Raw genomic sequence first — 26,219 nt, 5'->3', positions numbered from 1 at the left:
ACAATTATAATCCCATATTCCACAGCTTCCCTCTGTTCCTGGGCATGCCCCTGGAGGAGGGCCAGGCCCAGATGATGCCACTGAAGGAGACGTGCCCTCAGCCCAGGGACGCTCAGCATGGGCTCCCCCAGCCCCTCGGGGCCCTGCCACTGGTCACAGCAGTCCCTGCCTGGCTCCTGCCTACCATCACCTTTCTGGCCCTACACACAGTTTGCTCTGCAAAGGGCTCCCAGACCAGCTCTGACCATTGGGTTACTCCTGTCTCTATACTGATGGCTTCAGACACAACAGCTTGTCATCCTGCAGGCCTGGTAATGGAAAGAAACACTCTGCTCTACTGCTGTCTGCTTTCTTTTCCTGGTGCTTGGCTGCAGGGGCAGGGGAGGGAGGGTCTGCAGCCCCCTGGGGCAGCTGCTCCGTGACCACTGCCTGAGGCGACTCCTCTTCCCTGGGGAGGGAGAGCCTTCCAGAGCTGGTGCCCAGCTGGCAGCAAGCAGCATTGCTTCTGCTGCTGAGACACACACTTTGGACCTCTCCTCCTGGCATTCTGTGCTCTCCTTCTGCTCCTGGCCCATCTTGAGGCTAGGCTGGCTCAGTGTATGTGGCTGCTGAAGCCAAACTCCTCCTGCTCACCTTGAATCACTGAAGAATCGCTGCATGTGGCTGCTACCTCCCAAGGAGGCTCCTGGTGCAGGCACTGCTGCAGCATCCCTCCTGAACAGCCTTCTGCTCTTGTGTTTAGGGGGTGGCATCCCACCCAATCCCACCCCAGGGCTCTGCTCTGACGTGGGGGACCTTGGGTTATTCCAGGATCTCTCCCAGGTCTCCTCCCTGTGCTTCATCCCAAGGCTCAGCCCCAAGGACCAGATGGGTATCAGGATTTTCACAGCCTACCATTGGTGACTCATAGTCAGAATGCACAGGAAAACTATAGCTGTGTTTCAAAACACCAGATGCTGTGTTGTTTCCTTCCCACTGTGGATTCTCCATCACCCCAGCCTCAGTCCCTGGGAGCCTGCCTGGAGGTTGTCCATGCAGCACTTCTGCAATCCCACTCGTTCAGGTCCTCCTGGTTCTGTGGGCAGTTCTTTTCGCCACTGAGGCCTTGTTCCTGCTTTTGTGGGGAGTGAGAGATGATTCAGGGACTCAGCACCAAGACCTCCAGCAGCAGCTGTCGGTTCCTGAGTGCACTCAGTGGCTGCAGGCAGTTATCCACAGCTCTGGCAGGGATGTGGAAGGCAGAAGCTCCCACACCTCAGCCATGCCCCTGGGGCCTGCAGCCCGTGGCTATGGAGCAGCAGGTCCTGGAGTGACAGAGGCAGCAGCTGGGACAGTGGCTGGGCAGCACAGCACACATTGCACACATCTACTGCAGGGATATGTTTGCAATATTGTGTATACATACACTCCAAATTGAAAAAAATTAGGCAAAGTGTAGTTTAATTTCAGAGGCATTGGGGAATAATTATTACCACTGCTTTCCTGGCTGATTTTTGAAACATTATACTTGTTTGGGTTTTTTTTTCTTTGTTTTGTTTTGTTTTTATTTATTTATTTTTTTAATACTTTGTAAAAGCAGTCTCTGAGTCCGGAAAGCGAGGTTTTCAATCACAAGGATTCTTGCTCCACTCTAGGAAAGGTGTAATTCAGTGTACCAGGGAGATTTTCTGTTAACACATTGATGATGTTCTCATGCTGCCACTCATTAGTAGAGATGGAATAATTTCTTGCTGTTTGTGTTTGATTTTTGTTTGGAAAGAATAGGAGAAAAAATATGCCCACTGTGATAGTATGGTTTATGTGGGTCAGTTATTACTTCAGCTGCAGTATTGAGGGAGGAATTCACAGAGGTTTTCCCAGGCAGAATCTGGTGCTGGTGCTTTTGCCACTGGTATCTGGAATGGGCTCTACCCTAGCACAGCTCACTGTGCTGAGCTGGGCATACCTGGTTCCTTTTCTGCTTTTAACTGGCTAGGAGCACACAGGCATCATTTAACAGTGCCTAAAACAGATTGGTTGGTTCCTCTCAATCAACTCAAACTGTGGGTGTTCAGCCTGGAGTAAAGGTGGCTCAGGGCAGACAATACGGTTTCAGGGCACAAGTTGGACTTGCTGATCTCCAAGGTCTTTTCCAGCCTTGCTGATTCTCTTATTCTCTGAAACCACCCCTGCAGCACTTGCAGGATGAGCCCTGGACCTCTTCTTCAGAAGGTGCAGCAGCCCAGGTCCCTCAGCTTCTCCTCACAGCCCCCAAAGCCCATCCTGTCAATCCTGCAGAGCCTCTCCAGCCCCTCCTCATTGCTCACAACAGGGAGCCCCACAGCCAGACACACTAGCCCAGATGTGCCCCCCTGGCCTGTGGTGCCTCTGGCAAGGGAGCAGCACCAGGCACTGCAGGATCCTGCAGACAATTCCTGAAGCACTTGGAGGATGATCCTGCTCCTCAAGGGACGTTCTGATGGTGCCAGCTCAGGAACTGAAATGGGGAGTGGGGCCAGAGAGGAAAGGGCAAACAAGGATGGGCTATTTGCAGGGGAGGGGAGAGATGGAGAAGAGGAAGAAACCTGAAGCAGAAGTAAAGAAATCAAAGGTCTAGTAAAGGAAATGTTCAGGGCAGTGTGGGGGTGGCTGCCAGGCAGCCCTGGCTCTGAGCAACAGCATCTGCAGTGGGAGAGGAAAATCACAGCTCATGGGAACAAACTCTTCTGGCTGACTTCAGAGGCCATGACAAACCTGAGTGGTTTTCCTCTGGTCCCCCAGCCCTTGCTGGCCCCAGGGGCTGATGGCATTTGTGCTCCCTCAGGTCCATCTGCCCACAGCAGCACCATGGCGGTGCTGACGCCTGCTCTGTGCAATGCAAACAGGGGCTCCTGAGCCAGTGCTGCCATGTCTGTGCCTGCAAGGATGTGGCACCTGTGTGAGCTGGGGGAGAGCCCAGGGCTGCAGAGGGGGGATGTTGTTGGCAGGTGCATGAGGACGCTCTGGGATGCTGCCCTGGGGTGTCCAGTGCAGTGGGCATGGATCAGTCCCTGCTCTGCTGCTCCTTGCCAGGCTCTCCCCTTGCAGGGACCTTGCAGAGCACCAGCCATGCTGTTTGCCCCCAGCCTGCCCACGGCCAACCTGGGGCTGCTCCCGGGGGTTTTCTCTGCTCAGCATTGGCCTGGCCAGGTGTTCTGGAGAGAGCCAGGTCAAGGAGCCTCGAGCCCCCAGGGCCTGCCCTGAGGTGCCAGCGCTGCCCCTGCAGTGCCCATGGCCTGTCGCTGCTGCAGCCCTGGCACTGCCACCCCCAGGGCTGTGCCTGGCCCTGAGAGCACTCAGGCCCTGCAGCAACACAAGGGGCAGGAGGGCAGTGGGGCAGTGGCACGGGAGCAGCACTGGCAACACCAAGTGCTGCTGCTGCTGCTGGGCACAGCTGCTGTGCCAGCACTGATCTGCCCCCAACTCTGCACACAGACATTGCTGCTGCAGCTCCAGGGAAGGGAACAAAAGGGGCATGTCTGGACAAAATTTTGCTGGGAGAGAGATCCGTTTATTTAAAGCCACCAAGAGCGCAGGGCCTCATTAACACTGTCTGTGGCCACAGTAAAGGTGGAGAAAAACAAAATGAGAAATGGCACAAAGAATGACTTTTTTTTAATATTATTAAGTACAATCAAGAAAAAGGAGTATGAAGTAGAGCAAGAGCAGGAACAAGAAGTATCAAAGAAGACTTTTATTACAAGTGATTTGCAGAAATTGTCAAGCGGTTTACTGTTTCTGAAACCATCCAGTCATTAGTGTCCACACCGCAGCCTTGAGCTCCTGGTTCCTCAGGTTGTAGATGAGGGGGTTCAGGGCTGGAGCCACCACCGAGTACTGAACTGACATGGACAGATCTAGGGATGGGGAGGAGATGGAGGGGGGCTTCTGTAGGAAGGAAAGCATGGAATACTGGTGTTTCAGGGGCAGATGAAAGGTGGCCATCAGAGACCAGAACAGCCTCTCTGTTCTGGCAGCTTCCATTTGGCAGCAATTCTTGAATGTACAGAGTTTTGGAGGTGGAATCCCAAATTTGGCCAGGGCACCTGGTTGAGATAGATGTTTTTTCCCATAGGAAAGAAAAGTGTGAAGCTCAAGTGTTTTGGAAGAAGGTGAGAGGTGGCCGCCCTTAGGCCAAACCAGCCAGACCTGTCTCTCCTGGCACCTTTCATCTGGGGGAAATCCTTGGACACAGTGATTTTTGGAAATGGAATCTCAATTTTGGTTGTGGGTGCCTGAATGGAAGAAGAGTTCTTTTCATTAAGAAAGAAACACGGAGCCCCAGTGTTTCAAAAGGCAGATGAGAGACAACCCTCAGGAAGCCAAGGCCATCTAGACTTGTCAGTTATGGCAGCTTTTGTCTGGGAGCTGTTCTTGGATATAGGGAATTCTGGAGGTGGATTCTGAAATTTGGCCATTCCAATCCTATTTGGATTCCCAAATTGGGTGCCTGGAGGTGAAAGTTGCTTTTTTTCCCATAGGAAAGGAAAACACTTGTAGCTACATGGTATTTTAAAGCTAAAGAGTCCAGTAGAGAATTAACACCTATATAATTTATTCTTTTAACCCAATAACTACATTTCCATGACTATAACCCAGTAACTAATTTCCATTAGTGTGACACTGACTGACCAACCAGAAACTATTACCTCAAATCCATGAAGAAGAAGGACGATGAACACCGAAAGAGACAACGCCAGAAATCCTCCATATTGTCTCATACCTATTACTATACTATAAAAACCACAAATTTAAAACCCATCACCATGGGAAAGCACACACTTCTATTTCACTACACACTCATGATTTTAACTTCATCACTCATATTTAGAAGCTGTCTCCAAGGCCTCAGGTCAAAAGCAGTGCTCTCCAGTGGGTCAGTGCCTGCCAGCACAGAAACCTCAAAAACCCCAGGTTTCTGGGATCCAATAGTGCCTCTCTTTTTATTCCCTACAAACCAGGATTACAAAATTCACCTAATACATATTCATTTCCTAAGCCTGCCTGTCCCTGCTTTTTATTAAAGCTAGCTCCACACCTCTTTGAGACTGCACACTGTTCCTTGTTGGTCACTCTGGTGGTGGTCTGGGAGTCCTTGGGATGAAGTAAACAGTCTTCCTCCCAGCTGAACTTTTCACCTTGACTCCTTATGCATGCTCTTTTTAGTCCTTTGGCCATCTTTTTTTTTTTCCTGGTTCAGGGGTCTGAAAAACCCCCTTATCCTGTGGTCCCTGCATCCTGTTTGTGCATTCTAGCTCTTTATCTCATCTTCTAAGTTTACTCTCCTCCTGTTCTTGTAAGCACAGCAAATGTTTAAGTATTCCATACAGTTTAGTCAGCCCCCTTATACTCAAAGTATTTTTTGATGCTTGATTCTAAATTCTCAATTCCTCTGTCTCAGTTCCCACTTTTCAAGTAAACTCTTATACTAAATAATATCCATACCTTTTCCTTTTTCCAGTTTACCTCCACAGCTCGCTCTTCTTGGTGTGTATCAAAATCTGTCCTGGTTTGAAAGACAGGTGTTTGCTAAGGAAAGCAGAAACTTCCCTTTGGACTGAAAAATGTGATCCTTCCTTCCTTCCGATTATTATGATTTTGAAATTAAGGGAGCTCTCAGGCAAAGATATGGGGGTAGAAATAACAGTTCTTTACTAGTATATCTAACAAGACAAACAAGAACAACAACAGCTATGAAATTACCCACAAACAGAACAGTAACTCAGTCCCAGTTCTTTCTGGCTGCAGGCACCTTTTCCCTGAGCTGCAGTTCCCGGTGCTGGGGGCGGGCGGGTCCCGCAGAGCTGCAGGACGGCTGGGGGTGATGGCAGCGCTGTCCCAGGGGGAGAGAGAGATGGAGAGAGAGCCTTCCGCCCACGGTGTGGGTCCTGGTGCTCAGCAGAGTGCTGGATGGTGGCAGGTTACAGCGAGAAGGCAGCAGGGCAGGGTCCGACAGCAGTGAGGATGGTCCCCGACACTGGGATGGGGCTGAGGCAGCGATCGTCCTTCTCATCTGAACTCCGCGGGGGAAATGGGCTGAGGCCCAGCCTTCTGCTTCCTCTTCTGGCTGTTTGAATCTCGCGGGGTTCCCTCTTCTCTCTCCCCCCACCACCTTGTCACGAGGGCCCAGTCAACAGGTATCTTAGCATGACAATGGGGAAAATTCCACAGAGGGAAAAGGGAGAGAATCAACCCCCAACACCCTCATTGCATTTCCATATATTGCCACTAAGGAAGTCAGTGCTGCTCTCCATTTTAACATCCTCCAATTCCAAACAAGTATTGCAATAGATAGTACCAGACTTACACCTTCTAATGTCAGTATGACAATGATATGGTGGTGAAGTTTGTTCAAAATCCCAGCTGCAGTTGCTGACCATCCAAAGGATGCATTCCACCAATGATGATTTGTGTCCTGGTTTACCCCTTGTAACACTTTGCTTATCTCTTTCATATAATGGTAACCAGAGTCTTTTTCCCATTTTCCTGAATCTCTTTCAGGATCTTTGTCAAGTGGTGGTGCTTCATTAGCTGTCTTACTAATGTAAGGTCCATTCCAATGGATGTAGGCGATAATTTATGATACATTGCGTAGTTAGATCTTATCAACTGGTGGGGAGTTACTGGTGTCAGATATGAAAAAATCACATCTGACAATCTTAACAAAATTACAAATGTAAAAATTAGAGTAGTTCTTAGTAGGTAAGATTGGAGTTTTCTTTCTAAATTGTTTGCATTGTCCCAGACAATTTTTTGAATTTCAATTGGAAAAGCCCCTTCACTTCCTTCCCTTATTACTGAAGCAACTATTGATTGCATCCATAATTGTGTCTGTATGCAACTGAGGGCTAATGGCACATTGTCCTGGGCCGTGTTAAGTGCATTCATTATTAGCTTGTGGTCTTGGTCTTCAGCTTCTTCCCACCTTGGTAATAGTTTGGAAATTTGCCATTGGCTGGTTCCTACTGCTGATAAAGAGGACTGTGGGGACTGTTTTAGTTTTTCAAATCACTGGTTGCAGCGCCTAACTTATTCATTAATATTTCTGAATCGATTCCATTTAAGACTCCCAATCCTGTTCCTAATATTCCAGCTACATCTCTTTGCATTCTGACCCTGAAATGTACTTGCTTTTGTAACCATGTTGCCCAGCCTTCAAAGGATGTCTTTAAGGAAAGAGGAGCAGGCTGGCTGAATTTCAGAGATGTTAGTTTGCATGAATAATTCAACACGCTTGATAGACCACTCTGGGTTTAATAGCAGTTGCTGTTGGCCCAAATTCCTTATTACATATGGACCAACTTCATAAACTTTGGATCCAAGTTTGGTTTGGGGTTGGGTTGCTTGAGTGCTTACAGTTAATTTTGTTGCTTTAATAGATTCAATAGTTGTTGATGTTGTTGTGGTAGGTATGGCATTTATTCTAAAATTAAATTAGAGTCCAATAGTATCCCAGGCCAAAGGCTCACTGCTTCAACAGCCTGTGTCACTGTAAAATTATGCCAACAGTCCAATTTACTTGGACTGTTTACTTGGTGACTGCATGTCTCAAGTCCTCCTACTGGGGTATTTGAAACACAAATTCAGGTTGCTTTCTTATGGGTAGTCCCATTAATCATCCAGCATCTTATTTCCATTATCTCTCTTATAGTTCCTTGAAGTGACCACCCTACCCACCATATTGTTCCTATCCATTGCCATTCAGGCTTTTCATAGATTTCATTTCCATGCACAACCACCATTGACAGGATTTTTTACACCAGAATAATTTCCCATGTAGCCAGTGTACCAAGGCTTTGACTTGATCAAAGGACCAATGCCATTCAATATTGCTTTGGACCAAGGCTTTGGACCAAAGCCATTCAATATTGCTCTGGCTACAAGTATTTTCCAATTCTAGGATTATAATTATGGCTATGAACAGAATTGCAGTTAAATTATTGAAAGAATGCTCCAAACTGCAAGATATACATTTTGTTCTGATATATTTTAGTTTCCGCTCATCTTCACCCGGGGTTACTTTTCAAGGGGCTTCTGGAGCCTTCTTTACTCAGCTGTGGTAAATCCAAGCACTCTGTTCTTTGATCTTGATTGCTGTGAAAGTGGTGAGAAGCACCTGGAATGGACCCTCCCACTGTGGCTCCAGAGCTCTCTCTGTGAGAGAATTAACATACACATCATCTCCAGGCTCTATGTCATGACTGGTCCATCTATCCCTCTGCTCCGAGTTCCAGCCACATGTTTCTCAATTTCTCTGAGTTGCTTACTTAAAACTATCATATAGGCAATCAGCCTTTCTTCCCTCACTTCTACCACAAAAGGGTAGACAATCTCTTTTGCACTCCATGGGGAATCCCATAAAGCATTTCAAATGAACTTAGTTTTTCTTTGGCTCTGAGCTTGCTTCAGATCCGCATCAATGCCAGTGGGAGAGATTGAGGCCAGGGTAAATTAGCTTCTTGTCCTAGCCTCACAATTTGCTTCTTAATTAAATGATTCATTTTCTCTACTTGGCCACTTGACTGGGGGCAGTATGGGGTATGGAGCTCCCAGTCTATGCCCAGGTGACAACTGATCTGTTTTATTATCTTTGAAATTAAATGTGGCCCACTATCTGAAGATATTGTGGCTGGAACTCCCAAGTGTGGTATTATCTCTTGTAACAATACCCTGGTTACCTCCCAGGCTTTGGCAGTTCTGGTGGGAAAAGCCTCTGGCCACTCTGAAAAGGAATCTGTAAACACCAGCAAATATCAATACCCCTGTTTTCCTGGGAGTTCTGAAAAGTCCATTTGCCACTGTTGTCCAGGCCCATGGCTGTGGAGACACTGAGAGGCATTCCCACTTAGGGAGACATAAAAAGCTTTTCTCACAGCAAATGCCAATGTACCCCTGCTCTGTTTCCTTGGTCTCCCTGTGTCCCTTCCCTGTCCCTCAGTCTTTCAGTTGCTTCCACCCTGTTTCGCTGTTGGCTCCCATGCCCTAACCTCACCTTTGTGCCCCCCTCCCCATGTCCCCTGGTAACTGGTCTCTGATGCTCCCCCCACCCCAAACACCCATGTACTTGAACCTGGACCCTCACCACAAGCTTTGCTTTTGCCTCTGACCCTGGACTATCCACGTGTGTGGCCAAAATAAACATCTCTGTGGAGCCCATACAAAGGCCCTTCCTGCTTTTTTTTTGCCTGGAATCATCTTAACAGCTCTCCAGGATGCTGCAACACATGGCTTTTTCCAATTTGACCAAGTTTTTGCATGGGGTATTCCTGGGTTTGGTCTGGAGGCAAATGCCACACTGCCAGTTACCTGAATGACAGTAGAGTATGAATGTCTGGGAGTTTTTTTTTCAATTAGATAGTTATACAGGGCATCTACTCCCCAGTGTGTTTTCTGGTGTTCTTCCCTTAATAATGACCAGAACAGATGAGAAGGGATGACCATTGTCCCTTCTGCAGTAACAGCCCATCCCTCTTGGTTGCATGTTTCTCCTTGATCCCTAATTAGTTTTCTATGCTTTCTGGTATATACTGGCTTACCTTAAAGGGAGACCTGTCCATCTGGAATTAAAGCTCCCTCAATGCTCATCTTACCTTTTGCTGCTTCTTTTGTCTCTCTGTCCACCAGCTCGTTTCCTTCCTCCAGTTCTGAGCTCACCTTCTGGTGACCCTTAATGTACATAATTGCTACCTGCTCAGGTACCTGAACTGCTTCCAGTAGCCACAATATTTTCTGTGCATGTTTGACATTTGTCCCTTGTGAATTCAATAGTCCCCTTTCTTTCCACATGGCTCCATATGCATTTACAATTCCAAATGCATACATTGAGTTTGTATGAAGGTTTATTTTCTTTCCTTTCATGATGTCTAGGATGTAGGTTAGAGCGATTATCTCAGCTTTTTGTGCAGAGGTATCTATTGCAAGGGTCCAGATTATATTACCTCTTTGCAGGTGGTAACTCCATACCCAGCATGTCGCTGTTCACTCATGATGCAGCTGTTCCCATCAGTGAACCAGGTTTCTGCATCATCCAAAGGGGTGTCTTTCAGATCTGGGCAGCTGGAGGAGGAGGCTTCGATAGTCTCCAGGCAGTTGTGGTGTACAGGCTCCCCAAGATTTCCACTAAGGAAAGTAGCTGGGTTGATAACGTTAGTCACAATTATCTCTACATCATCTTGTTCTACCATGATGGCTTGGTATTTCAGGAACCTTTGTGGGGAGAGCCAGTGCCCTCCCTTTACTTCCAGCACTGCAGACACTGTGAGACACCAATGCAGTCATTTTCTGGCCCAAAATGAGTTTGCTTGGCTCTTGAATATTCAGCATCACTGCTGAAATGGCTCTGAGGCATCCCTGCCATCCCTTGGCTGTTGTGTCTAATTGCTTGGAGAAGTAACCAACTGCTGTCCAGTACAGACCCAGGTTCTGGGCCAGTACCCCAGGGCAATTCCCTGTTTCTCATGGGAAAACAGAAAGAATGGTTTACTCACATCTGGGAGTCCGAGAGCTGGAGCTGACATGAGAGCACACTTCATCTGGTGAAAGGCCAGTGTGGCCTCTTTTGTCCACTGGACATCTCTGTTCCCATTTGCAATGAGTGCATACAGAGATTTTACAAGCAGCCCATAGCTGTGTATCCACAGCCCACACCACCCAGTCTCCTAGTTTGAAAGACAGGTGTTTGCCAAGGAAAGCAGAAGCCTCCGTTTGAACAGAAAAATGTGACCCTTCCTTGCTACAGATTATTATGATTTTGAAATTAAGGGAGCTCTCAGGCAAAGATATGGGGGTAGGAATAACAGTTCTTTACTAGTATATCTAACAAGACAAACAAGAACAACAACAGCTATGAAATTAGCCACAAACAGAACAGTAACTCAGTCCCAGTCCTTTCTGGCTGCAGGCACCTTTTCCCTGAGCTGCAGTTCCCGGTGCTGGGGGCAGGCAGGTCCCGCACAGCTGCAGGAGGGCTGGGGGTGATGGCAGCGCTGTCCCAGGGGGAGAGAGAGATGGAGAGACCCCTCCACTCACGGTGGTGGTCCTGGTGCTCAGCAGAGTGCTGGATGGTGGTAGTTCACAGCGAGAAGGCAGCAGGGCAGGGTCTGACAGCAGTGAGGATGGCTCCCAGCACTGGGATGGCAGAATGGGGCTGAGGTGGTGATCGTCCTTCTCGTCCGAACTCCGTGGGGGAAATGGGCCGAGTCAGAGCCTTCCGCTTCCTCTTCTGGCTGTTTGAATTTCGTGGGGTTTCCCTCTTCCCTCCCCTCCCTCTTGCCACCAGGGCCCAGTCAACAGGTAACTCAGCATAACAATGGGGAAAATTCCACAGAGAGAAAAGGGAAAGAACCAACCCCCAATATTATCCACCATGAATTTTCCCCTACCATCATGCCACATCAAATTAAAATCTTCAAATTATAGACATACATGTAGTTACAGATAGAGACGCAGTACCATAGGTAGTTCACCCTAAAACAAGGCCTCCTTAGGGTATGCATCGGATCTTTCCATCCCTTTGCATCACCTACCAGGAACAACCCAGTCCTTGAGCAAAAATCACCCCACGAATAGGATTGTCTTTGCTGGAGGCAGAGTTCACCCAAACAGTTTTTCCAAGCATACCTCTCATGTGCACCACTGGAACTTTATCTCCTTCTAGTGTTTTCAAGGGCTCAGACTGGGCAGGGCCTGCTCGATTAGTGGAACCTCGGGTGTTCACTAACCATGTGGCCTTTGATAGATTCATCTCCCAGTTCTAGAAAGTCCCCTCACCCAGTGCCTTCAAGGTGGTTTTAAGCAGCCCATTGCACTGTTCCACTTTCCCAGCCGCTGGTGCGTGATAAGGAATGTGGTACACCCACTCGATGCCATGTTCTATAGCCCAGGTGTTTATGAGGCTGTTCTTGAAATAAGTCCCATTGTCTGACTCAATTCTCTCAGGGGTACCATGTCTCCAAAGAACTTGCTTTTTTAGGCCCAGGATGATGTTGCGGGCAGAGGCGTGAGGTACAGGGTAGGTCTCCAACCATCCAGTGGTGGCTTCCACCATGGTCAGCACATAGTGCTTGCCTTGGAGTGTCTGAGGCAGTGTGATGTAGTCAATCTGCCAGACTTCCCCATACTTATATTTGGACCACCGCTCCCCCTACCAGAGGGGCTTTACTCGCTTGGCTTGCTTGATGGCAGCACACGTCTCACAGTCATGGATAACCTGGGAAATGCTGTCCATGGTGAGATCCACCCCTCAGTCTCGTGCCCACTTATAGGTGGCATCTCTGCCTTGATGACCTGAGGCATCGTGGGCCCATTGAGCCAGGAACAATTCTCCCTTGTATTGCCAGTCTAAGTCTATCTGTGACACCTCTATCCTTGCAGCCTGATCTACTTGCTCATTCTGTTGGTGCTCCTCATTAGCCCAACTCTTGGGGACATCTACATGACGGACTTCTACAGGTAGCTTGTCTACCCGAGTGGCAATGTCTTTCCACTCATCAGCAGCCTAGATTGGTTTTTCTCTATGTTGCCAGTTAGCTTTTTTCCATCTTTCCCACCAACCCCAAAGAGCATTGGCTACCATCCATGAATCAGTGTAAAGGCAGAGCTTTGGCCACTTCTCTCTTTCAGCAATGTCCAGGGCCAGCTGAACGGCTTTGAGTTCAGCAAGTTGACTTGATCCACCTTCTCCTTCAGTAGCTTGTGCAACCTGTCATGTGGGGCTCCATACGGCTGCTTTCCACTTCCGGTCCATCCCCACGATGCGACAGGAACCGTCAGTGAAAAGAGCATAGCGAGTTTCATCTGCTGGCAGTTGGTTGTATGGCGGGGCTTTATCAGCCCGGGTCACTTGTTCTTGCTCCTCTTCATCGGCAAGACCAAAATTTTCACCTTCTGGCCAGTTTGTAATTATTTCCAAAATCCCAGGGCGATTTGGGTTTCCAATACAGGTGTGCTGTGTGATGAGGGCAATCCACTTGCTCCATGTGGCATCGGTGGCGTGGTGGGTAGAGGGGACCTCCTCTTTAAACATCCACCCCAGCACTGGTAGTCGGGGTGCCAGGAGGAGCTGTGCTTCTGTGCCAATCACCTCTGAGGCAGCTTGAACTCCTTCATAAGCAGCCAAGATCTCCTTCTCTGTTGGGGTGCAGTCGGCTTCAGACCCTCTGTAACTTCGGCTCTAGAATCCCAGAGGTCGGCCTCGGGTCTCACCAGCTACCTTCTGCCAAAGGCTCCAGGACAAGCCCTTGTTCCCGGCTGCAGAATAAAGCAAATTCTTCACCTCTGGTCCCGTCCTGTCTGGGCCGAGGGCTACAGCATGAGCGATCTCCTGCTTGATCTGGGCAAAGGCTTGCTGCTGCTCAGGGCCCCAGTGGAATTCGTTCTTCTTCCAGGTGACCAGGTAGAGAGGACTCACGATGTGGCTGTACTCAGGGATGTGTATTCTCCAAAAGCCTATGGCACCTAGGAAAGCTTGTGTTTCCTTCTTGTTGGTTGGTGGAGACATCACGGTGATCTTATTGAAGACCTCAGTGGGGATTTGGCGCCGCCCATCTTGCCACTTTACTCCCAAGAACTGGATCTCTCGGGCAGGACCTTTGACTTTGCTCCTCTTGATGGTGAAACCGGCTCCCAGCAGAATCTGGATGATCTTCTCTCCTTTCTCAAATATTTCCATTGCTGTGTTCCCCCGCACAATGATGTCATTGATGCATTGCAGATGTTCTGGAGCTTCACCCTTTTCCAGTGCAGCCTGGATCAGTCCATGGCAGACGGTGGGGCTGTGTTTCCACCCCTGGGACAGTAGGTTCCAGGTGTACTGCACGCCCCTCCAGATGAAAGCAAACTGAGGCCTCCACTCGGCTGCCAGAGGAATGGAGAAAAATGCATTGGCAATGTCAATGGTGGCGTACCACTTTGCTGCCTTAGACTCCAGCTCATACTGGAGTTCCAGCATGTCCGGCACAGCAGCGCTCAGCGGTGGAGTCACTTCATTCAATGCACGATAGTCCACAGTCAATCTCCATTCTCCATCAGACTTGCGCACAGGCCAGATGGGGCTGTTGAATAGTGAGTGGGTTTTGCTGACCACCCCGTGGCCCTCCAGCTCACGGATCATCTTGTGGATGGGGATCACGGCATCTCGATTTGTCCTGTACTGCTGGTGGTGCACTGTGGAGGTGGCAATTGGCACCTGCTGCTCCTTCACCTTCAGGAGTCCCACTGCAGGTGGGTTCTCTGACAGTCCAAGCAAGGTGTTCAATTGCTTAATGTTTTCTGTCTCTACAGCAGCTATTCCAAAAGCCCACCTGAGTCCCTTTGGGTCTTTGTAATAGCCATTCCTGAGGAAGTCTATGCCTAGAATACACGGTGCCTCTGGGCCAGTCACAATTGGATGCTTCTGCCACTCCTTCCCAGTCAGGCTCACCTCAGCCTCCAGCAAAGTCAATTCCTGTGATCCCCCTGTCACCCCAGCAATAGAAACAGGTTCTTCCCCCACACGTTCTGATGGTATTAGGGTGCACTGTGAACCATTGTCAACTAATGCCCTATGTTTTTGTGGCTCTGATGTGCCAGGCCATCGGATCCACACCGTCCAAAAAACCCGGTTTTCCCGTGCCTCTCCCTGGCTAGAGGCAGGGCCCCTCTAGCACTGGTTATTATTTCCTTCCTGGGCATACATATTGGAGGTTCCCTCAAGGGGATCTGACAAATCATCCTCCCTTCTATAATACCCTGAACCTTGGTTTTGGGGGTTGGTTGTTTTCTGTTTCCCTCTGTGGAATTTTCCCCATTGTCATGCTAAGATACCTGTTAACTAAACACTAGTGGCAAGGGGAAGTGGAGAGAAGAGGGAAACCCCTGGAGATTCAAACAGTCAGAAGAGCAGATGGAAGGCTCTGGCTCGGGCCATTTCCCCCGCGGTGTTTGGACGAGAAGGACGATCGCCGCCTCAGTCCCATCACTGCCATCACAGCGTCGGGAGCCATCCTCACTGCTGTCGGACCCTGCACTCCTGCCTTCTCGCTGTAACCTGCCACCATCCAGTACTCTGCTGAGTAAAGGGACCGACACCGTGAGCGGAGGGCTCTCTCTCCATCTCTCTCTCTCCCACCTAGGACAGCGCTGCCATCACCCCCAGCCCTCCTGCAGCTCTGCGGGACCTGCCCGCCCCCAGCACCGGGAACTGCAACTCAGGGAAAAGGTGCCTGCAGCCAGAAAGGACTGGGACTGAGTTACTGTTCTGTTTGTGGCTAATTTCAAAGCTGTTATTGTTCTTGTTTGTCCTGTTAGATATACTAGTATAGAACTGTTATTCCTACCCGCATATCTTTGCCTGAGAGCTCCCTCAATTTCAAAATCATAATAATCTGTAGCAAGGAAGAATCACATTTTTCAGTTCAAACGGAGGCTTCTGCTTTCCTTGGCAAACACCTGTCCTTCAAACCAGGACAAATTTTGGTGCCCAACATGAGGCCCACGGGCATTGAGAGGAAAGGATGAAAAGGAATAACAGTTCTTGAGTTACCTCAGTTTTGTGTTAGGTGGCATCATGTTGTCCAGCTTACCGTGGTTTGGGCTCCATGTGGCCACAGCTTTATCTCTCCCATTTGCAATCCCTTACTTGAACATGGAACCTATAACTCAGACTGCTGTAACTATTATCCAGTTAATTTTGTGGGTTGATAATGTGAGAAATTAATGGATTTTTAATTTCCTCTGGAAGGCGGGTTCATGGATTTAGGGCTATCACATTCCAAGTGTATGTTTTTGGGGTTATTTTAATAATGGTACATATTGTGAAGATATGACACCAGGATAAATTTTGTCCCAACCCCTTACACAGTTTTTTGGGTCTGCTCCACCAGCTTTTGAGTGGTTCAAATCTCTTCTAAGCAGTAATGATATCATACAGTGGCTGACATTGCTAATAGGCCTTGTAAACCTGTTCTATTTAACATTCCGAGATGAGGGGATATTGACTTGGATGACAACCCTGATACGTCCCCCAAGAAGTAGGGATTCTGCCCCAGAGCCTGGCTCAGTCCCAGAGACTAAGGATTGTGCCCCAGAGCCTGACCCGGCTCCAGAGGTTAAGGATGTTGTCCCTGTGCCTGACTGCCCCAGAGCTCACCTCAGTAAGGAACCACCCAGAGTGAGTGGGGTTTCCAGTGAAGGAGATGGGCCAGATGCTGAAGGAGTACCTTTCCCCAGCTCTCGAGAAACTCTCCCCCTGCCTTAAAGAGGGAGAACCTGATGGTGCAGCAGTGGAACCCACAAATGTTACATCTCTCCAGGCTCTAGCTGAACTGCAAGGGCACTCACAGCCAGCAGCAGTTGCCCCTGTGGAAACTAGAAAGTCTAAGGTGAAAACAAAGCAGCTAGATAATAAGGATCAGAAAGCAGGGCCCTCACAACCAGCAGGGGAGCCAGAGGTTGAGATCGTCACAGAGTCCCTGTCATACGAGAGTCTCCGTAATCTGCGTAAAGACGTACGAAGGGGCCGTGAGGCTTTTACAACGTGGTTACTGAGGGTCTGGGACCTTATGGGTACAGGTGTGCAGCTGGATGGTACTGAGGCAAGGAATTTGGGACCCCTGACCCAGGACTCAGGTGTGGATCATGTATTTGTAAGGGAGCCAGGCCCCCTTTCCCTCTGGGAGCGGCTTTTAATGAGTGTAAGAGAGAGGTTTGTCCATAGAGAGAGAATGCAGGAGCACCACCATAGAATGTGCTGGAAGACCGCTGAGGAGGGGATCCAACAGCTGAGAGAAGTGGCAGTACTGGAGGTACTCTTTGGGAGGGGTGGACAACATGACAATGACCCCGACAAGGTCAGGTGCACAGGGCAGATGTTGTGGAATCTGGCACACCTGGGACCATCTCAATACACCACATTCATTGCAGCCATTAATGCTGACACCAACCACGAGACAGTGGGTTCTGTTGCCAATAAGCTCAGAAATTTTGAGAGTATGATCAATAGCCCAATGCAGGCTCAAGTCTCTGCAGTGATTAGGGAACTCAAAGAGGAGTTTAAGGAGGAGATAAGAGGGGTGAGGGAGGAGATGAGGAAGGTCAATGCAGCACCAGTGCGAGTCACAGATGCCAGAGTTAGAGCCCAACCTCCCCCAGCTAGGGAGAGAGGATACACCCCACGAGCTGACCTGTGGTTCTTTCTGCGTGACCATGGGGAAGACATGAGGAGGTGGGATGGGAAACCCACTTCTGCCCTGGCAGCACGGGTGCGTCAACTCAGGGAGGGAAACACTAACCAAAGGAGCTCCACTAAAGTGAAGGTAGCCTCAACTTCCCATAACCAAGATGCAGGGTATTACAAAAGGGAGGATGATTTGTCAGATCCCCTTGAGGGAACCTCCAATATGTATGCCCAGGAAGCAAGTAATAACCAGGGCTAGAGGGGCCCTGCCTCTAGCCAGGGAGAGGCACGGGAAAACCTGGTCTTTGGGACGGTGTGGATCCGATGGCCTGGCACATCAGAGCCACAAAAACATAGGGCATTAGTTGATACTGGTTCACAGTGCACCCTAATACCATCAGAACATGTGGGGGAAGAACCTGTTTGTATTGCTGGGGTGACGGGGGGATCACAGGAATTGACTTTGCTGGAGGCTGAGGTGAGCCTGACTTGGAAGGAGTGGCAGAAGCATCCAATTGTGACTGGCCCACAGGCACTGTGTATTCTAGGCATAGACTTCCTCAGGAATGGCTATTACAAAGACCCAAAGGGACTCAGGTGGGCTTTTGGAATAGCTGCTGTAGAGACAGAAAACATTAAGCAATTGAACACCTTGCTTGGACTGTCAGAGAACCCATCTGCAGTGGGACTCCTGAAGGTGAAGGAGCAGCAAGTGCCAATTGCCACCTCCACAGTGCACCACCAGCAGTACAGGACAAATTGAGATGCCATGATCCCCATCCACAAGATGATCCGTGAGCTGGAGGGCCACGGGGTGGTCAGCAAAACCCACTCACTATTCAACAGCCCCATCTGGCCTGTGCGCAAGTCTGACGGAGAATGGAGATTGACTGTGGACTATCGTGCATTGAATGAAGTGACTCCACCGCTGAGCGCTGCCGTGCCGGACATGCTGGAACTCCAGTACGAGCTGGAGTCCAAGGCAGCAAAGTGGTACGCCACCATTGACATTGCCAATGCATTTTTCTCCATTCCTCTGGCAGCCGAGTGGAGGCCTCAGTTTGCTTTCACCTGGAGGGGCGTGCAGTACACCTGGAACTGAGTGGGGCTCAGTGCTTTCCTTCCTATGGAAAAGAACTGTCCCTCCTCCACAGTCAGCCGTGGCCAAAATTGGTGCTTTTCTTCCAAAATTTCTATCTGCAAGGGTTTCTCCCAGAAAATGATGCTAGGACAGACAGCTCTGGCTGGCCTTGACCTCTGGTGGCTGCAGTTAATATGCTCTGAAACACTGGGGCTCTGTTATTTCCTTCTTGTAGAGACTATGGTGAAACTGTGCGGCCCCATGGAACCATGGAGACAATTGTGAAACTTTGGGGCCCTTTGAAATGAAGGGGCCATTGTGACACTGTGGGGGCCCCACGGAACCAAGGACATCTCTGTGGCTCTGCTGGGCTGCATGGTCCCAAGGGGCCGGTGTAAAGCAGCAGGGCTTTGTGGAACCAAGAGGCCTTTGTTGCATTACAGGGCCTTGTGGAGCCAAAGGGCCATTGTGATCCTGGAGGGCACCATGGATCCATTGTGGCATTGCAAGGCCCCATGGAATCATGGAGACCATTGTGACACTGTGGGGCCCCACAGAACCAAAGGGCCATTGTGACCCTGCAGGGCCCCATGGAAGCAATGGGCCATTATGACACTGCAGAAGCAAGGAGAACATTGTGACACTGAGGGGCCTTGTGGAACCAAGGGGTGATGAAAGATGTCTGTCTGGCTTGGCCTCCTGGGGACCACCTGACGGGTCCAGCTTATTTTGGAATGTCATGGGGTGCCTCTCATCTGTGCTTGGAGCACAGGGGCTCTGTTCTTTCCCTCCTATGGAAAAGAATCATGCATGTTTCCAGGTGCCCTAGGCCAAAATTGATACTTCCCCTGAAAAATTCCCTACGTGCAGGGATTCTCCCAGACAAAAGCTGCCAGAACAAGATAGAGAGCTGTGGCTTGCCTTGCCCTTTGGAGGTCACCTGTCATCTCAGGGGAGCCCTGAGGAAACTATTTGAACAGGTTTGACTACAGGCACATCAGTTAGTCTCTCATCCTCTTAAAAGCTCAGATGCTCTTCTGATCATAAGTTACTTTTTTCCTCATTGTATATTATGCATGAAATAATTTATCAGCTAAAAAATATTATTCTTATCACTTTAGCAGTGTTCTCTGACACAAAATGACCTCCTCTGCAAAAGGATGCAGGTCACCTGCTCTCTTGGTTTGCAACACCTGTTTAAGAAAACACAATAAAGAATCCAGTTAAAATTGTCTGTGCTCCCTTCTGTCACATCTCCTCTAGCACTGGAGGTGCAGCCATGGTGCCCACAGCAGCCCTGGGGCTCTGTGCCCCATGGCCTCCCTGCTGGGCAGCCTCTGCCAGCTCCTGCAGAGCCCATAGCACCTGTGGGCCTGCACTGACAGCCCTGCCCCAGACTCTGCCGGGCTCTGGGCCAGCAGAGAGGCTGCGCAGGACATGCCATGGCCGGGAACAGGCCCTGAGCCCCGCAGGAGGATGGAGCTGGGCCATGGCTCAATTCAGCCCAGGGCAAACCTGGGCTCAGCAGCCAGGGCTGGCAAGGGCTGGGGACAGAGGCTGGCGCTGACAAATGTCCTGGGCCCTCTCCCTGCTGTGTGCGTGCCACCAAGGGCCCAGAGCAGCCTCCTCTCGGGGCACTTGCCTGTTTTCAATGCCTTCCCCAGGCGCTGGCCCTGCCCCACAAGGCCTGGGCTGAGTCCTGCCCCTGCACGCTCAGCCAGGCCGACATGGACACTGCTGCTTTCTCTGGCAGGCTCTCTCAGGTCAGCCCAGCTCCCTGCAAGCTGTGCCCTGTGCCCTGAGCTCTCTGCAGCACCAAGGGCCTCTCCCCAGCACAGCCCAGCCGGCTCTGGCCCCACAGCTCTGCTCAGGGCAGGGGGCTCTGGGCAGTGGCCCCACGGCCTCGGTCCCTGGCAAGGGCACAGCAGCAGCTGCAGCTCAGAGAGGACTCAGCCCCGGCCATGGGGGAAGGTGCTTGGCCAAGGCCAAAGGAGGCTCCCTGTGTGCCCTGCTGCCCTCTCCCTGAGCTCCTGAGAGCTCTGCAGCCCCTCCTGCCATCCCATCTGCCCAGGCCAGCACAGCAGCCTCGGCCTTCGTGCCCTCCAGATCTGCTCCTGCTCCAGGCCCAGGGCCCATCCCAAAGCTGGGGCAGCCACAAAGCTGTGCCCATTTCTGCTCATTCCTGCTCCGATGAGGATGGGTCCACAATGATTTAAAGGTTGCTGAAGAATTTTACTACTGCAGAGGCCTCTTCTTTCTTGAGGTCTATGGTTGAGAATTTCAGTGACAAAGGCAAATAAACATTTGATCAAAACAGCCAGACAAGAAAAGCCCCTGGGAAAATAAAATAGGTTTCAATTGTTCTGTCGTTAATTATAGAGATTTCAGAAGTGTATTCAAAGTGAATATAGTTTGTTGAAAACAACCCAGAGGGAACTAATTTTTCCTCTTACGTTTTTATGTTTATAGAATGATATTAGCAACGTACAATTCATATTGACTCACCAGCACCTTCTAATGCAGCCTGAATATATATAAAAATCAAGACCCTTCATGGCTGACAAACAATCAAACTTTATCCCCATCCATCCCAACCTTTTCCCTCATCCAGCCCCTGGAACTCGTATGGATCAGGTATGGTGTGACCAGCAGGACCAGCACTGGTTGGGCAGCACCTTGAGTGCTGTGTCCACTTTTGGGCCTCTAATTTAGGAAGGACATGGAGGGGATGGAGCATGTCCAGAAAAGGGTAACAAATCTGCTGAGGATTCTGGAACTCAAGTCCTGTGAAGAGAGGCTGAGGGAGCTGAAGTTCTTTATCCAAGAGAAGGCTCAGGGGAGATGTCATCACAGTCTACAACTCCCTGACAGGAGGGTGCAGGAAGGTGGGGGTCAGGCTCTTCTCCCAAGGAACAGTGACAGGACAAGACAGTTCAGCCTTAAGCTTCACCAGGGCACATTTATGCTGGACATTTGGAAATATTCTTCACAAAAACGGTGATAGGAAGGGCATTGGAATGGGCTGCCCAGGGAGGTGGGTGAGTCACTGTCCCCAAAAGTGTTTCAGGAAGGACTGAATTTGGCACTGCGCACCATGATCTGAGTGACAAGGTGGTGTTGGGTCACAGGTTGGACTTGACGCTCTCAAAGGTCTTTTCCAGCCTGGATGATCCTGTGATGACTGTGACACTGCAGGGCCCTGGGGAAGCAAGGGGCCATTGTGACACTGCGGGGCCTGGTGGAACTGAGAGGACCAGAGTGACACTGTGTACAACATGGCACCATAGAGCCAAGGGGCCATTGTGACACTGTGGGGAAAAATGGAATCAAGGAGTCCATGGTGACAGTCTGGGTCCTCGTGGAACCACTGAGGTCACTGTGACAATGCAGGGCCTTGTGGAACCAAGGGGCCATTGTGGCACTGTGGAACCAAGGAGATCCTTGTGAGAGCCTGGGCTCCAATGGAATCAAGGGGCCATTGTTCCATGGCAAGGACTCTTGGAACTAAGGGAACAACTGTGACACTGTGGAGCCCCATGGAACCGAGGATCCCTCGTTCCATGCAGGATCTTGTGTAAGCAGGGCTTCATTGTGACACTGCAGCACCAAGGAATTCATGGTGGCATTCGGAGGCCTCATTGAACCAAGAGGTCACTGTGACACTGCAGGGCTTTGGGCAACCATGCAGAGCATTGTGACGGAGCAGGACGTCATGTAATGATGGGGTCATTGTGACACTGCAGGGCCCCATGGAACCAAGGGGCCAGTGCTGCTCCTCAGGGACTCATGGAATGAAGGAAACATGTTTGACACCATGGTGCCCTTTGGGACCAAGAGGCAATTGTGACACTGTGGAACCAAGGAGACCATTGCTGCACTGCGAGACTTCATGGAAACAAGGATCCACTGTGGCACTGCAGGGCCTTGGGGGGAACAAAGTGTCACTGTTACACTGCCGGGCCCAAGGAGCCAAGGGATTGTGTGACTCTGAGGGATCTTATGGAAACAAAGGGATATTGTGACACTGCAGAATATCATAGAGTCCTGGAGAAAACTGTGACACAGTAGGGCCTCATGGAACTGAGGTGACAGAAATCTGGCTGGGAGTGTTCATCTGCTGGAGAGTAGGAGTGCTGTGCACAGGGATCTGGACAGGCTGAATCCAGGGCCCAAATCCAACAAGGTGAGGTTTAACAAGACCAAGTGCCAGATCCTGCACTGTGCAACAACAACCCCTGCAGTGCTACAGGCTGGGGGCAGAGTGTTTGGAGAGGGGCCAGGCAGAAAGGGACCTGGGGGCACTGATGGACAGCAGGCTGGACATGAGCCAGCAGTGTGCCCAGGTGGCCAAGAAAGCCAATGGCTCCTGGTCTGGATCAGGAATGGTGTGGCCAGCAGGAGCAAGGCAGTGATTCTTCTCCTGTGCTTGGCACTGGTTGGGCAGCACCTCGAGTGCTGTGTGCAGTTCTGGGCCCCCAATTTAGGAAGGACATGGAGGGGCTGGAGTGTGTCCAGAGAAGGGCAACAAGGCCGGGGAGGGGTTTGGAACACAAACCCTGTGACGATTGGCTGAGGGAGGTGGGATCGTTTATCCTGAAGAAGAGGAGGCTCAGAGGAGACAAGGTGGTGGCATGGCACAGGTTGGACTTGATGATCTCCAAGGTCTTTTCCAACCTTCCTCATTCTGTGATGCACAGAAATCAAACCTGCAGCAGTGGCAGGATGAGCCCTGGGCCTCCTCTTCAGAAGGTGCAGCAGCCCAGGTCCCCCAGCTTCTCCTCACAGCCCCCAAATCCCATCCTGTCAGTCCTGCAGAGCCTCTCCAGCCCCTCCTCATTGCCCACAACAGGAAGCCCCACACCCAGACCCACCAGCCCAGATGTGCCCCCCTGGCCTGTGGTGCCTCTGGCAAGGGAGCAGCACCAGGCACTGCAGAATCCTGCAGACAATTCCTGAAGCACTTGGAGGATGATCCTGCTTCCCAACTAATATTTCCATAGTGCCAACTGAGGAACTGAAATGGGGAGTGGGCCAGAGAGGAAAGGGCAAACAAGGATGGGCTGTTTGCAGGAGAGGGGAGAGGGGTGGGCATGAGGAATAAATTTTTTACCAGGAATATTAAAGAAAGCAAAGGTGAAGACAAGGAAATGCTCTGGGCCGTTTGGGGGTGGCTGCCAGGAAGCCCTGGTTCTGAGCAGCAACGTCTGCAGTGGGACAGGAAACTCACAGCTCATGGGAGCAAATTTTCTGACTGACTTCAGAGACCATGAAAAAATCTGAATGGTTTCCCTGTGGTCCCCCAGCCCTTGCTGGCCCCAGGGGCTGATGGCATTTGTGCTCCCTCAGGTCCATCTGCCCACAGCAGCAACATAGGTGTGCTGACGCCTGCTCTGTGCAATGCAAACAGGGGCTCCTGAGCCAGTGCTGCCATGTCTGTGCCTGCAAGGATGTGGCACCTGTGTGAGCTGGGGGAGAGCCCAGGGCTGCAGAGGGGGGATGTTGTTGGCAGGTGCATGAGGACGCTCTGGGACGCTGCCCTGGGGTGTCCAGCACAGTGGGCATGGATCAGTCCCTGCTCTGCTGCTCCTTGCCAGGCTCTCCCCTTGCAGGGACCTTGCAGAGCACCAGCCATGCTGTTTGCCCCCAGCCTGCCCACGGCCAACCTGGGGCTGCTCCCGGGGGTTTTCTCTGCTCAGCATTGGCCTGGCCAGGTGTTCTGGAGAGAGCCAGGTCAAGGAGCCTCGAGCCCCCAGGGCCTGCCCTGAGGTGTCAGCGCTGCCCCTGCAGTGCCCATGGCCTGTCCCTGCTGCAGCCCTGGCACTGCCACCCCCAGGGCTGTGCCTGGCCCCGAGAGCACTCAGGCCCTGCAGCAACACAAGGGGCAGGAGGGCAGCGGGGCAGTGGCAGGGGAGCAGCACTGGCAACACCAAGTGCTGCTGCTGCTGCTGCTGCTGGGCACAGCTGCTGTGCCAGCACTGATCTGCCCCCAACTCTGCACACAGACATTGCTGCTGCAGCTCCAGATAAGGGAACAAAAGGGGCATCTCTGGATAAAACATTGCTGGGAGAGAGATCCTTTGTTTTGTTTAAAGCAACCAACAGCACAGCCTCTCATTGACACTGTCTGTGGCTCACAGTAAAGGCAGAGAGAAACAAAATGAGTAGTGGAAGAAACAATGCTCTTTTAGTGGACAATATGATAAAACTACAACAATGGAAAATTACCCCACAACCAAAACAACCAGAAATATAAAAGATTGCTCTTCTTACTAGTGATCTGCAGAAATTAGACAGCAATTTAATGTCTCTGAAACCATCTGCTCATTAGTGTCCACACTGCAGCCTTGAGCTCCTGGTTCCTCAGGCTGTAGATGAGGGGGTTCAGGGCTGGAGGCACCACTGAGTACAGAACTGACAGGGACAGATCCAGGGATGGGGAAGAGATGGAAGGGGGCTTCAGGTTGGCAAATGTGGCAGTAATAACAAAAAGGGAGATCACAGCCAGGTGAGGGAGGCAGGTGGAAAAGGCTTTGTGCCTTCCCTGCTCAGAGGGGATCCTCAGCACGGCCCTGAAGATCTGCACATAAGAGAAAACAATGAACACAAAACAACCAAATAGCAAACAGGCACTAAAAGCAATGAGCCCAAGTTCCCTTAGGTAAGAATGTGAGCAGGAGAGTTTGAGGATGTGTGGGATTTCACAGAAGAACTGGCCCAGGGCTTTGCCATGGCACAGGAGCAGGGAAAATGTATTGGCTGTGTGCAGCAGAGCATAGAGAAAGGCACTGGCCCAGGCAGCTGCTGCCATGTGGGCACAAGCTCTGCTGCTCAGGAGGGTCCCGTAGTGCAGGGGTTTGCAGATGGACACATAGCGGTCGTAGCACATGATCGTCAGGACGGAAAATTCTGCTGAAATGAAGAACGCAAAGAAAAACACCTGCGCAGCACATGCTGAGTAGGAAATGTTTCTGGTGTCCCAGAGGGAATTGTGCATGGCTTTGGGGACAGTGGTGCAGATGGAGCCCAGGTCAGTGAGGGCCAGGTTGAGCAGGAAGAAGAACATGGGGGTGTGCAGGTGGTGGCCGCAGGCTACGGCACTGATGATGAGGCCATTGCCCAGGAGGGCAGCCAGGGAGATGCCCAGGAAGAGGCAGAAGTGCAGGAGCTGCAGCTGCCGCGTGTCTGCCAATGCCAGCAGGAGGAAGTGACTGATGGAGCTGCTGTTGGACATTTCTTCTCTCTGGACATCATGGACTGTCGAAACAAGACATTGACATGCTGAGACAGATTTCTTTGTGTCAATCTGCTGCAATTAAATTAGGAATCCTCTCAAAACAACTTATTTCTCTTTTGGAAAACATCACTAAATCTTTTTATTTTTTTTTTTTTTTTTGAGTTCGGGTTTTCTGCTGAGTTACTGTGGCATCTTCAGCATTGTTCTCAGCCAGAATAATGGACATCCCGGAGAGAAAACATGGCTCCCTCTGCCCCAGTGCAGTCAGACCTGCAGGTCCCACACAGCTGCTATTTCCTGATTACACCTCCCTCTATTTCAGGGTGATCAAAGTTAAAGTTAAAACAAACAATAAAGTGGCCTTTTTAAAGGTTCTAGTTTCTACATACTTTTAGTGAAACTTGTTTTTCTCAGTGCAGATGGACAGAGAGAGGGATATCCAGTGTTAGTCTGGCTCACATCTGCCTGCAGTGGTGCCTTCGTAGAGCTGTTTCTCTCTATGCAAGCCTTGTTCCTGCCAGTGCTTCCAAAGCCCATCCCAGCCCTGGGGGCTCAGCTCTGCCCTGCAGACCCCTCCCAGCACAGGGCACTGCCCAGGGCCATCTACCTGGCAGCAGGGCCTGAAGGGCAGCTCAGACAAACTGAGATGCTGCAAGCCAAGGTGCTGCTGCTGCTGTCTGTAGGCAGAGCAGGGTGAGGAGGAGGCACTTTGTGAGGGAGATCTGAGGAACATC

General features: G+C 50.6%; 1 protein-coding gene across 1 annotated transcript; it reads right to left on the bottom strand.

The window, feature by feature from the left end:
• Positions 1–24,549: 24,549 nt before the first annotated feature.
• Positions 24,550–25,973, bottom strand: LOC134047208 (olfactory receptor 14I1-like). The gene has a single exon (XM_062498207.1). The coding sequence runs from the start codon at positions 25,480–25,482 to the stop codon at positions 24,550–24,552; it is 933 nt and encodes a 310-aa protein (XP_062354191.1). The 5' UTR covers positions 25,483–25,973.
• Positions 25,974–26,219: the final 246 nt, after the last annotated feature.

This window comes from Cinclus cinclus, chromosome 9 (genome assembly GCF_963662255.1).
Source record: "Cinclus cinclus chromosome 9, bCinCin1.1, whole genome shotgun sequence".
Taxonomy (NCBI): Eukaryota; Metazoa; Chordata; class Aves; order Passeriformes; family Cinclidae; genus Cinclus; species Cinclus cinclus.
The sequence above is the reverse complement of the archived record's forward strand: the minus strand, read 5'-3'. Positions and strand labels throughout refer to the sequence as shown.

Bases quoted from the DNA above. Each gene is read 5' to 3' on its own strand.
- LOC134047208 (XM_062498207.1), bottom strand. From the start codon at position 25,482: ATGTCCAACAGCAGCTCCATCAGTCACTTCCTCCTGCTGGCATTGGCA.